The 17,721-nt window shown below is 42.9% G+C and overlaps 1 protein-coding gene across 1 annotated transcript in view; it reads right to left on the reverse strand.

The window, feature by feature from the left end:
- The window catches only part of GNB5 (G protein subunit beta 5), a 27,458-nt gene extending 10,076 nt beyond the window's left edge, over nucleotides 1-17,382 (reverse strand). The window contains exons 1-7 of the mRNA XM_019504230.1: nucleotides 17,214-17,382; nucleotides 15,389-15,430; nucleotides 13,894-13,970; nucleotides 11,999-12,131; nucleotides 7,224-7,367; nucleotides 845-936; nucleotides 676-724 (exon numbers count right to left, since the gene is read on the reverse strand). Coding sequence (XP_019359775.1) covers nucleotides 676-724; nucleotides 845-936; nucleotides 7,224-7,367; nucleotides 11,999-12,131; nucleotides 13,894-13,970; nucleotides 15,389-15,430; nucleotides 17,214-17,306 — 630 coding nt within the window. The 5' untranslated portion in view covers nucleotides 17,307-17,382. The remainder of the gene's footprint in view (nucleotides 1-675; nucleotides 725-844; nucleotides 937-7,223; nucleotides 7,368-11,998; nucleotides 12,132-13,893; nucleotides 13,971-15,388; nucleotides 15,431-17,213) is intronic.
- Nucleotides 17,383-17,721: the final 339 nt, after the last annotated feature.

Below are 17,721 nucleotides of genomic sequence, written 5' to 3' on the forward strand. Positions count from 1 at the left end.
GTTCAGTTGTGCGATGTCAACCCCATGGCTGCCAGCCACCCATACCCAGAGCATTGACTGCAGCACTGGGGTCTTACTGGATAATTATATTTTCCTGTAGCATGCTGACTAAGACATGCCATGTTCTCCCCTAACAGCTTGCTCAGGAATGAGATTTTTAAGCCTAGATATCCATAGAATCATAGAAAATTAGGGTTGGAAGGGACTTCAGGAAGTCATCTAGTCCAACCCCCTGCTCAAAGCAGGACTACGAGATCACCTAGTTTTCTCCTATAAGAAAGATTTTAATCTGCTGTTTCTTGTACTGAGCCCAACAGCTTCAGTGTGGAGAATATGCAGTCCAGAATATATTTTAATGGTGTGATGTCAAGCTGTAATTTCATACACACCTTTTCTGAAGCCACAAGTAAAATTGCAGGGTTTGTTTTCTCTTGGCTGTTTGTGCAACTCCCATTTTTGTCAACAGGCATGCCTGTTTCAAGGTGGGAACTCGCCTCTGCATGTATTTTTTTTTTTAATGCACTGCTTTTATTTCTTTCTGAAAGAATTCCCCTATAGTCATACAATAGTATGATGTCTTGGGCCCAGTTTAGCCCCTGTGAATTTGGCTCCTTACTCTTAAGATTTCTGACTTGAGAAATAACAATTGTGAATGAATTTGCTGAATGAACGTACTGTGGCATCATCTGAACCAGAGGCAAAAGCATCTCCACTTGGGTAGTACCTGTGTGGAGAAAAAATATAGTATGTTATGGTATTCAGATAAGGTTGAATTTAAAAATTAAATTAATATAGAGCTTCACATGAAAACAATGTCAATGTACTTTGCCAGGAATACACTGACCTGACACTGTTGATGTCAGATTCATGGGTTTCAAAGGACTGGATACACTGACCAGATCGCATGTCCCAAACCATTGCTTTCTTGTCACACCCCTAAAAACAAAAAAATCATTTTGATTATACACATATCACTACTAGGTCTTGCACTAAAATTTCCCCCTGCATGTGGCCAAAGCACCCACTGAGTCCCAACTACCTCTTGGCACTTGGAACATCACAGCTCCTAGTAGGATAAACTCTAGCAAAGCAGCTCCAGATTTTGAGAGCATTATATTCAGAAAACAAAAAAATTGCAGAGGCAAACCTTACAGCCAACACCACTCACTGTTTGTTTTGCACGTGTGTTTGAGTAATGGGAGATGCCGGTACTTTGGTTCACACCACAATTCAATGATAGTATTAAATACTCCTACAGGAGCTGGGCCACTGTCCCTTTGAGATTTTCTCCTTAGGTATCTGACAGATACAAATGAAGTGAAATTATACAGAAGAACCTCGCAGATGTTTTCTGGACTAAAAAATGTAACCAAATCTATATAACATTCTCCTTGAGTGTCTATAAAAGGAGCTGTCAGACCATTACAGGCAACAGAACTAAGCTTTAATTAAAATTGCTTTGCATATCTTTTTTCAGCCTTTGTCCCATTTATGTCCTTCCTTTTTTCCCCACAGGAAACATCCTCTTATTGTGAACACCAGTTAAATAAACAGAAAGGGCTTCAGGCTTACTCATTACACTGCACTGCAGAGTGGGCTTCCCTTCTCTTACAGGGGCAGCACTGATGGGTTGAGCATCGTGCAGGGAGACAGATTTCTATCAAGTGCTAAGCTTGGCTTTAGTGCCGAGCAGCCTTTTGCAAGACACGTGGGTTCACATTCTCAAAAGGGGCTTTTGATTTTGGGTGCCAAGTGTTAGAAACCTCTGGGGTCTAACATTCTGATTTGTGAGTTCTCACAGCTCCATTCAGTGTCAGAGGGAGCTGCAGGTACTCCCCATCATGAAAAACCAAGCCACAAATATTTTCATAACATAGGCCCTAAAACCAAGGCAACCAGAACTGAGAGGACTGCACAACACAGTGATTAAATCCTCAGTGGCCACTGTAGACCAGTACTCATTTTGGTGCTGCCAACAGGGCAGATGCAGTAAAATAGCAGGAGGTGAAAGTAAATTATTTTGTAGACCCAGCCTAGGGGTGTCAATGCAGGCTGCCACCATTTCATCAAACACTAAAAAACACTTTGTGGTGCTCTGCTATCCTAATGCCGTTTCCATAGTCACATTCTGTGATATGCAGTGAGTCACTAAAGTTGTCTGACTCAGTCATCACTTAACATGTTCAATATAAAAAATTAGTATTTGCCATTTAAAGTTTTATAGTGCACTGTAAATACACTGAGCTACAAAATGAAACAATTGCATCAACTCCACTTTTCCAGGTTTAACCCTCTTTACGGCTCTTATTTGATTAACTGCAGTTTGGTATTAAACATAGCAGTGACAGAAAGAGAGCATGAAGAATTTTTCAACTTGCTTTGAGATCATCCTTTGAAAATGTATTTAATGTTTTATTTTTATTGTCACATTTCTTTGTCCTTTAAGTCTTTAAGATGCTTTAGGAGGCCGAAATTTGAGGGTGGTTTTGTGGGAAGAAGCTATTTTTCTAACTTGGTTGAATATTGCAAGGAGATACAACATACCTTCACAACTTCCACTGAAAATACCTAATTCCTCCTAAGAGTACCCAGCACTTCACAGGATCAGGCCCACAACCATCTCATGGGAAAGTACTGGACTGGGAATCTCATTCCTGCCACTAACCTGCTGTGACCTGTCACCCCACATCTCTCTATCCCAGTTTTTGTCTCTCATTATTTAGATTCCAAGCACTTCAGAGCAGGGACCATCTCTTTGTGTGTGTGTGCATGCATGTGTGCACATGCATGCATATATGCACACAAATATACATAAATGTATATTTGTGTGCATATACACAATTTCTATGCAGTTCCTAGTATAATCAGGTTTAATCCAAGTTGGGGGTCTCCAAGTACTTTTTAATATTAATAATGAAAATGAAAATGTTTAATATCAGTGTCAAGTAACCTGCCCCCCAGATTTTCTTTTAGGGGGTGGGGAAGGCAGCGATTACTATGAAAATTGGGACATGATAAAAAAGGGGGCAGTAACTAGTCTACATGCTAGCCAAGGGAGGCACTTGCCTTTCTCTTCAGGTCCCTGCAGCCACCAGAGGAACATGGTGAACACGTTACAGGCTAAGCCTGCTAGTATTCATGCTTAGCTAGTGCATTCCTCCTCAGCAGACTGTTGCATATGCATTATTTATTTTTAAAGGAGACATAATTGCTGGCTAAAATAAAGTCTCCTCGTGATCCAGCTCCCTCTCTCAAATCTCTTGTGCAATTAAAATATGTATATTTTTTACTTATGATATCATTATTTAAAAAAAGAAACATTCCTTCTTTTACTGAAGTACCAACTACCGTCTCTTCTTCCAAGATATGGAAATAGATTGGAAGGTGAGTCAGTGCATTAGTTTCCAAAGCCCACCCATTATCCTGTGCCCAGTGCTGCATTCTTTGGATACTCATCACTCCTATGGGACTTTGAGGTGCGCAGTGGCATACTGACAGAGGGTGGTAGGGGGCCATGTCCCCCAGGTATTGGCCAGAGAGCCTCCCACATTTGCTGCGTGGCCCACCCACCTACTTGGCAGGTTGTGGACTTGTTCTGCTGTTCCGGCAGGAAATTCTACCCGCAGCTGGGGTGCTGTGCTGGTAATTCCCCCATGGATGTGCCCTGGGGCAGGAGGCGGGGCCCTGCACAGGCTGATTTGCCTCAGCCTTGCACACTGCTTGGATTATCCCGGGGGGATGCGCAAATGGAGGCATTGGCCCCTGGGCACCGGGGACCCTTGGTACTCCACTGGAAGGTGTACAATACTCAGTCTGGCACTTGAAGCATGAAGTTCTTGACAGGACAGTATGGTGATTTATCCATGTGGAGGAAGGATCTTTAAGAAAAACTATTCAATGTGCTCCAAATATGGCAAGAGATTTATTGTCATGGCATTCAGAGGGAGTTAAGTACTGACTGCATGCTGAGGGGTCAGGCCTGAGCTGTCTTGAAGACAGGCTTGGCATAGTTCTGAGGGAGCAGCAAAAGTGATATGAAGGCCTTGCCACTCAAAATTTAGGTACAAATTTGACCCTCTTATTTAGAGATTTGATTTTTAGCTAGACAGTTAAAATTGGTGCAAAGCAGGTGTGGGACCAGCTCTACCTGTGTAATCTTATTTACCAGATTCACAGAAATAGCTATGCTGCTATAAGCTCCTATATACCAGTACAGGTTTCCCCAAATTTGTGTGGCTTCTGTATGTGTGCATTCGCTCTTATACGATGACCCTTTTTATACCAAAAATTCATTATATGCAAGGCATGTTTGCTCTTATGTGATTGGTGTGGTGGAAGCCTGCAGTCAGCTACTTTGTGTGGTACACTGTGGGAGTAACAAGCACCAAAATATAGTCTCATGTGGATCTGTGCTCCTTGCTTGTTGTCTGTGACAACGAGCTCATTTCTGTAGTTGCCATCCCCATTATGATAGTGCCCTGTGCTTGTGTGTACTGTCTGCTGTTGGTGAGGACCACAATTGTCTTATAAAAGTGGAAGAAATGGGTGTGGAAGTCAGTGCAGTCTAGGACTTGGAACGTATCCTTATTTGTTATATTGTAAAGTGGTTTCCCTTTACGCGAATTTGAGTTTTGTTCTGTTTTCCGGGAACGCATGTACAGCATAAAGCGAGGGAAACCTGTATAAATTAATCATACATGCTAAGAGGCTGTAGCTATATCAGAATCAAATTAGGGTTGGCCAAGTCTTCATTGAGAGGTTAACTTGAATTTTTTTTTGTTTTGGTTTTTTTTAACCCTTGGGCCATTTCCTTTGAGTTAACCTTGCTCAAGAAGAGCAGCCACATCCACACCGGCACTGCACACTCTTGAATGGCACAATGATGTAAGGGGTATATCCCAAAATTCTCTGCACTGCAGTAAAGGGAAATGCTCTATGATTCTTTCCCAATGAACTGTGGGGGGAACATGTCTATCCTTTTTGGGTACAAGAGGAGAATTGTGGGAAAACACTGGGGCACTACAAGCACTCAGTGGAGTTAGGCTCCATCCATCCTACTGAGTCGTCTTGTTAGCGGCTGATGAGTTGAGCTATCTGAGCATTAGCTTACACCCCCTGGCAGGCCAGCCAACTTGAGTTAACTGTCACGTTAACTGTAGACAGAGCCCTGTAGTCACTCTTGATACATTCAGAGTCCCCCCTGGCAGTACCATGGGTGCCCACATGGATGAGCAGCATGGAATAGTAGTCAGAGGGCCAGATGAACCTCAGTTATCCCTCCATGACATCTCAGATCTGCGCTCCAGGCAACCAGCAGACTTCCCGAGACAACATGTCAGGTTGGCAGATGTTTCCCTCTGCCCCCACAGAAGGGAGTTGCCAACCACCACCAGCCGTCGCTTCTTCTTGGTGACAGTCATCTTGATCCTTCCTACCTTGGTAAGGCCTGGCCTGTCTTCCACCACCAATGGAACGTGCTCCTTTCCTCCCTCTCTGCTGCTAGGACTGCATATCTGTTCTCTAGATGAATGACTGCAGATGAGAGTGAAGATCTCTGCTCGTTGCTAGAAGTCACAAGCCTCCAGCTTCCACCCTCTTGGGTGTCCATGTCCTCTCTTTTCTCTAGTGCTGTGTCTCTAGCGCTGTGTCTTCCTCCACAGTCCTGGAGGTCTCCTCCAGCACAGAATCGATGATTGCCTTTGAAGCCTTACCACCTCCTCCTGTAGTTCTCTTGCCTGCCAGGAGGCATACATAGTGTGTGCTGCCATTATAGTCCTGTCACCTCTGGGCCAAGGTCAGAAGCAGGCAAGCCTGCTGCGCCCTTGGTGCTGCTGGGGGCAGAGAGCACTGAGGATTTGGCCCTACACCTTGTAATAAATACTGCTTTAACTTGTGCAGTGGCTAACACAGCCCCCAAGGCTTCTGGGAAGGAGTTTAGCAAGAAGTGATACAGGCTAGGGCTGCGTGAAGCTTCAGTTGTTGATTCAGTTTGGCAGAGATTCGGCCTCATTTGGCAGCCGAATCTCCGAATCAAATCAGGAGACCCTTTAATCTCTCCAAATTGAATCGGAACCCTCCGATTCAATTTGGAGAGAACTGACGATTCGGACATGGACACTGCTTTATATGTTTTTTCTACATACCTCAAGGTACCAGGCGGCTCATGAACACTGAGATGGAGTGTCCCACAGAAGCGTGGGGGTGGTTCCCAGCATGCTTGGTGGCAGACCTGAAAGTGGATCAGAAGCACTTCCGGTCCACTTCCAGGTCTGCTGCAGAGCATGTGGTGTACCTCCCACCTCCCCCTGGCTCAGCAACTGGTGCCTCCTGGGTCTGGAGGAGCAGCTGGCATCTCCCACGGCCATTCACTGAGCTGCGGGGGTGCGGGGAAGGTCCCCTACATGCTTGGTGATGGACCTGAAAGTGGACCAGAAGTATGCCATGGTCCATTTCCGGGTCTACTGCCAAGCAGGCAGGGGGCCTCCCTGCGCTCCTGTGGGACGCTCCATCCGCCCCACCATCTCAGCATTCACGAGCCTCACCTGGTATCATGAGGTATGTAACGAAAACATTTAAAGCTGTGTCTATGGACAAATCATTGATTCTCTGAATCAGAATCGAATCTTCAGTTTCGTATTCAGCTGAATCGAATCAGGACAGTGATCCAAATCAACGAATCAAATCACTGTCCCCCGAATTGGGCCGTATCTGAATTGAATATAGCCCACTTCGCACTCCCCTAATACAGGCATCATACATACTGACCAAGAAAGCGAACTGAGTACTCTCTTACATGCACCCAGCAGGAACTGAGTGAATAGAGAAGGAAGGATCCAAGTGCAAAAGGATGTTGCAATGTAATAGAATTTGAGGTAAGAATGTAATAATTAATCAAGGAAAGGCCTCAATCACCTTCTAAAAGGTGCACCTTCACCACATGCACTTTTACTTGTCTCTTCTCATCTCTGTGGATGCTGTTGATCATGTGCTACATCAATTCATGTAGGGTGGTACTTGCAAATTAAGCAGAGCTACAGTCAGTGTGATGGGTTGGGTCTGGCCCCATAGTAAGAGAGTTAATTTGATCCAGCCTGAAAATGTGCCAGCAATTTATCTATTACCAGGTTTAACAAGATCATGTATCTCCCTTTTTATTATGTATCCTTCCTTTTCCCTTTCCTCATTCCTTGGTTTTCCATCACAAAATAAAATATCTCACTTACCCCAGAAACAAATGTATTTCCTGTTTCAGAAGGAGCCAGATCCAGACATAAAACATCTGCCCCATGCCCATGAAAACTCTGCAGAAGCTGTCCACTCTCAACATCCCAAAGGGCACAAGTCCCATCTCCACTTGCTGTCAGGATCTACAGAAAGGGAGAAAAAGACCAACAATAAAAAATACATAAAAGTTGTTACCAGTTTCTTTGGGTACTTGACCAACTCACACACACACAGCTGGAAATTTTTAATGTGTAGCAAATATCAGTCAGAAAATCCAGGTGGATCTAAGCATGATTTTCCTGAAACGAAAATGACAAAGTGGAAAAGAGCTCAAGAATACTAAGACTGATCAACATCAAATGTACAGTCACTTAATAAAGGCTTAATTCTGTTCTCAGATGTCTGGGAAGCTGACCTCAGTCCATGATCCGCTGACATTTCTATAACTCAAGAAAGCACATGGCACCAGATTCATCACCAGATGTCTGCCCTGTTCAAGTTTATAAAGCTGGAATCTGAAAAAAGGGTTAAATGGAGAGTTGGTGGGCTTAGATATGCTTAACTTCTTCCTACCAGTATTTGTGCTGTATGAAACAGCCAGACCTAGAACCAATGGATGTGGAGTTGTTTGTGTGCATCAGCATGTTTAGACAATTGTTTGGCAAATCCATCACCCCTACATTGTCCTGGACTTTGAATGGATCATTAACATGGGAATGGATGAGTAATGACCAATCATTGCTAATAGCTTCTCTTATTTGCTTACTAAAGGGGTGGGTAATTATTTGGGTAGAGGGCCACTTAGGGAGATATGGTGAGCTGTTGTGGGAGGGTGGGATTTGGCCATCCTGCACTGCTCTGCAGCCATGCTGTACTATGGCTGTCTGTGCATGTCAATGTTGGAGTGGAAGCAGCAGGGGCTGGGTCATGGGTATACGCTCCATGCCCTCCCCCATCAGCTTGGACCAGTCATGATCTGTCATGCGGAGAGCAGTTTTTGACTCTGCTCTGGCCTTGGCCCCATACTATCACCACCCTGTGATCCTGGCCCTGACCCCACCTGCCTGCCCTGCTCCCAGATGCCACTCCCCACCCACCCTGGGCCCCATCCCACCTGCCTCGCTAAGAATGCCTTGCCCATGGGGGTTCAGGGTTGGTTCCTATGGAGACCCTAACTCACCCACTCTGTACTGCTGCCCCCAGTGGTGGGGGTGGGGCTGACCAGCCAGGGTGTCCACATAGTAGGGCCAGGGCCGGCAACAGTGGTGACACTGGCAGCAACAGCCAGAAGGAGTCACTGTTAGAGAAGCAGAGTCTAGCCATTGTGCTGCCCCAGGCCTGCTGTGTGCCTGGGGTCAGTGGGACCAGCTGCATGTGCCACAGTTCAGGTAGCCCCCCAAGCCTGGTCCAGGCAGGGCTAAGTGTCCTGCTTCAGGTCAGATACAATCCCTTGGTGGGCCAGATCCGGCCTGCAGGCCATATTTTGCCCACCCCTGGCTTACTGTCTCTTGAAAACACATGTGATTGTGGCTTGTTACCATGTTCAAATCCTGACGGTTCTCAAGCACTCAGAATTGGCCTGTGGCACTCAGTGGCTGTTATGCAACCATGCTGCACATTGAGATGTTGTCTAATATTTTAGTTTAGTACACAGAATGAGAAACCACAGTGCTTGTGTCTTAATTGCAGAGGTGGCTTGCTATATGCAAGCTTTAGAAGAAACATGGGTGAATTTCTGCATGTTCTGTTTGTACACAGATTATTTTTATGGTAGAAACTCAAATCCAGTAACACTTTCCATACATTGAGGTTGGCAAAATAGCAGGAATCGTAACAGACTGTGCTGCATGTGTTCATTGTGCATAGAGATATGGTAATATTTTGAGATCATAGGTGCAGACTAGAGTCCTAAATTAGCTATAACCCAATGTTTAGGTTCAGGAAGTTAGATCCTGGAAGAAAATGTATAAGGTGTAGTGCAAGATGTTGAGATTTCTACTTGGTAGGATATCTGTATCTTCCCATTCTGATACACAAACAAGCATCCAAGAAGATGACACAGGAAAGAGCAGCCGGTAGAGTATTTAAGGAGTTACCCACTTTGAGCTCTGGAATGCAATACATTTTATGAAGTCTGTGGTTCGATTGGAAATATTATGAGCTCAAATCCAAACATTCCTATACAAAATTAAAACAGGACTAAAATATTTAACTTGATTCTAGTTGCTGTTACATTATTTGGAAACACTGGTTCAAAGGTCTTCATCTGCCACCTTGTGGAAGCATTCAGCATAGTCAGCATGTTAATAGGTTTGACGGTAAAGCACATATGACCTTCCTCCTTTAACAAACATGTGCTCACTCCAGTAATACCAAATCAGGTCTGAAATACACGGGTATTTGGAGGGCTACTGATGAGTCTAACTTACTCTGTCGTATTGTACAACATATCAGAAACAATGTATTGTCACTGATATAAGCCTTTTGCCCTGTGGTTGGGGCAAGAAAACAGAAGTCAAGAGCTCTCTAATTCAATCCCCAGTTCAGCCATTGGGTTCTGTTTGGCTTCTGCAGATAAAATACTTTAGGATCTTCAAGTGAAAGTATCATTATTGTTATTAATTATGGGTATTTCTAGCTTGGTGTGTGGCAACCAGGCTTTCCTGCTGCTATGCAGAAAAAGACAGACAGTAAAGGCAGAGAGAGGGCCTAGTTATGTGAGGTTTTGTCTGTTCCCTGCAAAGTGAATCACCAATTGCTGATAACAGGCAGGAAAAGGCCTTTAAATTTACATTGGGTTTAGCCTGTGGTTGGGAGTAAGTCAAAAGTTGATGTGAACTACGAAGAAAACTGCTCCTCTGTACATACAAACCCTTAATGTTCCCTAATGCTTAAACGAAAGGTAGTGGAGGGAAATCCTCTGTGCTGTTTATGGCACATATTTTATTCTGTAGCCTCATTATAGTCCTGGTTTAGTTATGTTATAAGAAATTTGATCCCAAGGCCATTCCACAAGCTATGGAGATAAAACATGTTTTTCTACAACCCTTTATCAAGCAGCAGCATCCTGAAGGAGGACTGGACTGCTGGTTTATTTTTGCTTTTCTAATCTCACTCTTCATTTCACCAGACTACCTTAATCCGTTACCCTCAGGACTATAAAATACCACTCGGGGCAATATCTTTGTGTAGCAAGACTGTAAGCTCTTTGGGACAGGGACCATGTATTCCTGTACACAGAAAGGCCCTAAACCCACTATTAATATTGCACAAAGGAGAAATAATATTATACCAGTCTGCATGATAGCTATACAATTTTCTTTATGAGAATGTGAGTTCCTTCCCGGTATTGCTACTTCTTCATTAAGCACAGAGAATAATTAAACCCTATAAAAATAAAAAGCATCAGTTCACATAAGTATATCCAGAAAAGCAAAAAGCTGGTTCTGTATTTCACAAACAACATTTCATCCAAGTTAGACTTCATGTTTTGCCCTGCCCTAATTATACTGGCCTCCTGCATTTTAAGACCACAATTAAGCACTCTGGAGCACTGTGGGTAGATCCTTGACTTCCTTCTGTTTCCATGGCAATAGGCTTGAATCAGCATCTCAGATTCATTACTGAAACCACAGAATAGCAAATAACTGCTTACTCTTGGGTATCTCATGTCTTGAAATAGAAGCAATCATACCTGATATTCCCGTAGTAAGAGCTGTAAATATCTTAAGAGAAGGAAAGTAAAATATGCCTTTCTATCCAGCTTCCACAATGGAAATACTTTCTACTCCATTTATTTTGCTGCAGTCTAATGTGTAGAATATCAATTAAAATTCTAAAAACAGACTGGGGTTGAGGATTATCTTGGTTCTTTCATTGCTCCTAGGTTTTCACATTCTTGTAGATGTAGGATATTTTAGATGTTTATATATTACAGATACAGGATCCTTTGTGGTTAATGCAGCAAGCTGGCATGAAGAAGACAGGGACAGTATTTCTTGTTTTCCCTCTCCTATATTCTTTCCATAGATTCCCCATACACCCTTGGGCAAATCCTACAAATCTCTATGCCCTTCAGTTCCCCATCTCTAAAATGAGGATAATGGTACTTCCTTTCACCTACCCCTTTGTCTTTCATTCTGGGGTGGAGACTGACTGACTCCAGATATGTGGCCATATGATACCCAAGACAATGGGGCCCTGATCTGGGGCCTCAATTACATAATAGATAAGGAGGAAAGATCAATAAGTACAATAGCAAAACAGGCTAGGAATATAGAATAAATGGGACAAAAATGGTTCCAAGCAGTTGGAACCTAGTCCTAACTGAATCAGGTTGTGAGGGTGATGGAGTTTAAACACAGTTAGATTTCCTATGTTACTCTTCTATTTCACCTCATAAAAGCCCAAGCTGGCACAGACCCCTGCAATGGAAAGTGCACAGAATACCAGTGCAGTAATCTTTCCCTCCCACCAACAAGTCTCCAAATGACCAGGCAGTGCTACTGCCAATGACAGCTAGATCAATGGGTTCAGCAGATCCTCCTTGTTATAGCCTCTGCCAGTGAGAGCACCTATGAAGTTTTCAGCTGAGTCAGAAGCTGCCTCTTAAAGAAGGGGTATCTCCCTTGTGCAGAACGGGACACCCCCCCTGAGGCACACAGACCCTTGCTGGTGCAGGGAGGAGTGATCTGCATCTCCTTATGCTGACAAAGGTAAGAGAAGCTCATGACTGTGCATTATACCCAAGTAACGTGCAAGTGAATGCATTTACCTGCATGTCTGAGTTAGTGAAGCTGCAGGCAGACAGGTAGTTTGTGTGCATTGCAACTGATTTCTTCTTTGCAGCCATATTTTCATTTTTGTCAAATGTCAGTGGATACACAGAGCACTTATTGTCCAGGCCACTATGGCAAAGAAAAGATACAGAAAACACTCTTAAATCACTAACAACAATAAATATGGGATGATAAGCAAACAAGAGTGAAATGTCCTAAAAATTCTTCAGTGTCAAAAACCCATACAAGTATAGATTTCCACTGTATAACAGCATCTGGGATTCCCCTCGCCAAGGGAATCCTCACCTGTTTTATCACAATTTTAAGGTAAGGATGCTATTTAAAAGACACTGTTAAAGACATTTACAGAATGAAAAAAAAGAAATCAAACAAATCCTAAGTTGCCTGGAGACAGATGCTTTAAATGAGTGGTGTTCAACCAATCTGGCTCCACAGGTCAAATGAGTAGCGTGGGGCCAGTTTGCAGGTTGGATCCTGCATAGGGTCAGTCTGCAGGTGTGATCTGCTGTCTTGGCATTATTCCATGCACCAGATGTGGCCACAGTGTCTGGAAACATGATGGTGGGGGAGTGGTGGTGGAGGAGCAATAGCAGTGTTAATTACTGTGGCTCTGGAAGCAATTAACACTGCTACTGCTCCCCTGCAGCCAAATTTCCAGACCCATGGGGAGCCCATTGGGTTGGATGACAAAGCTTTGCAAACTGGATCTGGATGGGAGGCAAGAGGTTGAGCACCACTGCTCTAAATGACTGCATGTGCTACAGAGCATTCTTTGGAGTAAGTATTTAACACCTGAAGTTCTACAATCTACTGATGAGAAAACAGCAGTAACAGTTTCTTTGCGTACTAAGTTGGCACATAAAACTTAGTACAGCATTAAAGTCCTATGTCCCCCTAGATGTGCACATGTTGTCCAATTCCCTTTGACAGCCACAAATACAAGCCAAGGGCAATAAGTGATCCTAAGTCACTAGAAGACTGATTTCTACAATGTATAACACAATGGGACTCTGATCTTGGATTTCAATTTAAGAATACATACTGAAAAGAATTCATGAAGATAGCTGCTTCATATGAATAAAGTCATGAGGTAATCAAAGGATACATTATGGACTATATCAAACCTGCATTTGATCCAGCAAAACCCAATCCACCAGACAGTGAAAGCAACAGAAAGATGCTCATTGCATCCCAGGGGTGCTGGAAGAGGCCCTGTTTTGGGTTCAGTTTTCCTCTCCTGCTGACACACATCAGAAGTCCCTCCACTGAAGTCAATGGAGTTACGTGAGCATGAACCAGTATGGAAACAATCAGACTCACTGGATATTTCTTAGCTGTCCACAACATCCCAGTGATCTGACTGTCAGCATCTGTAAAGTTGTGAACCAACTCCAGTGATGCACAGACAATGTCACATATGCAGATTTTTTTTAATTAACCTTCAGTTTAATTTTGGATTGTTGTTCCCCTCCTCCCCAACTCCCAACAGAACAATCAAGCAACACACCCCTTCCCACAGTTTCCAAGATGTGTCTGAAAGGACAAAGGTACATTTTGAAATCTTGTTGCATCTCCACTAGCTACATGTCCTTGGGACTATGGTGCATCACTTCCATGACACACTATGCAGCAATACCTGAGGTAGCTCGGCTACCAGCAGCAGTATAGTGCTTCACATGGACAAATAAGCCTGGGTATGAAGCAGGGTGTACTAGCTCAGGTGAAGTGCTGCTCTAATACGGATATACTGCAAGTACCTGAGGTAGCCCTATTATGGGTATCTCTGCATGGAATTACATTGCACCTCACAGACATACTCAGTTACATAGAAAGATCCACCAGGTTCAAAGCTGCAAGAGTTTATCCTTACCCACAAGCAATGGCACATCCAGACGGGGCATATGCACACGCCATCACCCATGTACATGGCATTGTCACCGCATGCTCCTGAAATACAACATGTCCCTTATATCTCAAGCATCAACTCCTTATTTTTTTACTACATTGCTAATTTGTGTTAAAACAATGATAATGAGGCTGAAACTGCTTAAGTGCCCTTAGGAGTACTCATTGTATTAAAATGAAAATAGGAAACAGAGCTGATATATTTTTCTCTTTAAACTAAACACCAAAGAGCTGATCTTTACTTCAAGAGGACCCTTTATTGTCCTCAAATCAAAGGGCTTTAGAAGAACAAAATTCAAGTGAAATACATCAAGTCATACATTTCCCTAGGCTAAGCTGCAAATGCAGAGTTAATCAAATTCATGCTTTACTGCAATTTGCTCACAAACAACTGTGTAAGACTTATTGTACCTGCAAGAATGCAATAAAGCTTCCCATTCTGGACTCCCAATGCAGCATGACAATGCTTGTTTTTACTACCCATAGCCTCCACTAAGGTTACGTAGATCTGAGATGCAGTGGAAGGGGCCAAGAAGGAGTCGCAGGGGCATGTGGGGCCCATTAGAGGTTGGGGCATCTGGGGGTAAAATGGCTAAAGCAGCCAGGGGCAAGCACCAAGACTGCACTTCTCCAGCTCTGCTCTGCACTCAGGTCATAAACAGAGAAATAACATGGTCAAAGGCCAGTCAGGAAGCAGAATGCTGGAAATCCTCACGTCCAAGTACTTAAGCACCCTGCTGATGAGTACCACAGCTCTGGCACATTGAGGAGGACAGAGTGGGAAGTGTCCCTGTCCCACCTCACAAAACCATGCAATGCAGCCAAAATTTGGCTTTGCATATAGAAACTACATTGGTAGACATATTGCCAATAGGTCCAGGGAAGTAATTATTCCCCTCTATTCTGCACTGGTGAGGCCACATCTGGACTACTGTGTTCAGTTTTGGGCACACCACTACAAAAAGGATGTGGACAAATTGCAGAGAGTGCAGTGGAGGGCAACAAAAGTGGTTCAGGGGCACATGACTTATGAGGACAAGCTGAGGGAACTGGGCTTATTTAGTCTAGAGAATAAAAGACTGAGAGGGGATTTAATAGCAGCCTTCAACTGCCTTAAGGGGGGTTCAAAAGAGATTGGAGCTAGACTGTTCTCGTGGTGAGATGACAGAACAAGGAGCAATGGTCTCAAGTTTCAGCAAGGGAAGTTTAGGTTAGATATTAGGAAGAATTTCTCACTAGGAGGGTAGTAAAACACTGGAACAGGTACCCAGAGAGGTGGTGGAATCTCAATCCTTGGAGGTTTTTAAGACCTGGATAGACAAAGCTCTGGCTGGGATGACCTAGTTGGGGCTGGTCCTGCTTTGAGCCGGCGATTGGACTAGATGACCTCCTGACGTCCCTTCCAACCCTAATGTTCTATGATTCAATGAAACTACAGACTTGATTTGAACTTTTCTTACCTTATTGGTAGTAAAGGAATCCCACACAATCACCTTCCCATCCTAAATTAAAAGGCAGACAGAGAGAAACCAAGAGTATTTTGAGTCCCACATTACAGAGATCTGTGCAAACACTACTGTTAACTTCTGCACCACCTTCACATAATTGCTGCTGGCTGCAATGCTGTTTGCTCCAAATTAGTGACACCACTGAAATCAGCTTGGTATTTCTCTAATTGCGAGATAATTACACCATTCTTCTCATGTTGATGAGTAAATGGTGTCTAAAAGGCTTATACAGAGAAACACACCCCATGTTCCAGTGTGCTCAGGAAAAACAGCCTTAAAAGATCTTCCCTTAGCCTTGCTAAGGGAATGGACACAGCTCTCCTTAACACTAACCATGGAGGTCAGATCTTCTCAGGAAACAGTCACCTTTACTTTATTTCTCTCCTGAGTTTACCTAGCCTAGGACCTAATTATTACCTGCCAAGGCACAGTTGCATCTCTTCCTCACATCCCTCTGTTTATCCATTTTCCCCTTCCTAGTCCTCTCCTTTCTTCTTCCTAGTTCTAACTCTAATTGAACCATTAGCCACCCATTTAAGATATCTATAAATAGCAATCATGAACACATAGCCAGTAGTGCACTATATAATCATACCATGTCTTTGCCTATTATCTTTAGCTTATATACATAATATTTTTCATCTTTTCTGCATGGTAGAAGCAAGTTGTTTATTTGCTGTATCTGGACTTATCACAAAATAAATGTTTAATAAAATACAAAATGAGCATGAACTAAGTGGTTTAAAACAGAACACAGATCTTAATTACCTGTAAAAGAAATAGCAGAAATCCCAGAATGACTCACAGTTCACAGAATTACTGAGGGGTTTTTTCAGAACACATATTTTAAGGTGAATTAAAGCCTCTTTCTTTTGCTTTCAATTGTACACACTAATAATCTACCACTTTAAAATAGCATATTAAACTTTCAGTCTTTAATCTCCTTGCAGAGATCACTATGAACAGAGCCAATTAGCAGTAACTCTGACAGCAACTTGTAATATAAATACTTAATTCTAAATATTAGGCACTACACTGTGAACACCAACTGATTTGCTATAGGCCAACACACACAGGTCAGATGTAAGAAGCTGCCAGATATACTGGTAACAAATTCCAGTCACTACCATTCTAGGTTGACTATGAACCAGCAACCTAAAAGTAAAGGATATTTATCTCATTATGTCTCAGTCAGATCAGTTTTGTGATAGGAGATAGCTCTTGAACAGACAGCACAACTAATCCTCAAAATGCCCCAACATTTGCAATAGCTGTAGCAAGCTGAGTTATATTTATTTTAAGGTCAGATTAAATGCAAGGACAACTCAAGGAATTTCATGGTTCCAGGTGGCACAGGACTTTTCTAGGGAAAAAAATCAGCACTTTTCATTTCTCCCTATCCTAATTCTTTTTCTATATGCTAATGCAAATGGTAAGCATGAGATGTTGCAGACCAGTATGTGTAAATGATATGAAATCTTACTATAAAATTGCATATCTAATGTGCTAAAGGACCCTTGAAAATTCTGTACAAAAGGGGGTCAAGAGGTTTTTAGAGTACTACCTCCATCAAGTGTAGTGATGATGCTCAACACAATTCTATTCTTTATTTATTAGTCTGGTTTGTGCTTAACAAATATGTTGCCATGCGAATGCCTTAATTATGAAAGACTTAGATTAACCATACATTTTATTTCCATTTACTGTTCTCTACTATAGCTGTCAGAACTGCACAACACCCATCAGTGACTGAAAAGCTCCTAACACATTTCCTTACCTGGGAAGAGCTCACAATTCTTCTTTTGTCTTTGCACCAATCCATGCAGAGGACTTTGTTACCATGGCCCTTCAGAGTCCTCCTGGTCTTCATCACAAACTGACCCAGTGCCTCCACACGTTCTGCCACCTGATGAACTGCAAAGAATTAACCATCAGTTACTCCCAAATATTCAGTGCATATTAACTCTGATCCTGCAAACACTTATGCCACAAGTAGCTTTATTCACAGAATTCCAAGAAGCACAATGCGGTGAGCAGTCAGTCCTGTACATGTCTGCTAGATCAGATCTTGAGATCATCTGAAGGAAATCAAATCATCGTGTGTATATACCACAGACACAGAATTCTTTGCCTAAAACAGTTCTTAGAAACAGAAGGAATGTCTGAGGGAATCCTGCCTATCTGCCATTGCAGTTTTGTGTTTCTATTTAATCTATAAAAAAAAATCACCTGTATTAATTTGGACTTAATTTTTGTCAAAATTTTAGTAAAAAATTGAAAAACAG

This window comes from Gavialis gangeticus, unplaced genomic scaffold, assembly GCF_001723915.1.
Source record: "Gavialis gangeticus isolate Ggan-Ray unplaced genomic scaffold, GavGan_comp1, whole genome shotgun sequence".
Lineage (NCBI taxonomy): Eukaryota > Metazoa > Chordata > Crocodylia > Gavialidae > Gavialis > Gavialis gangeticus.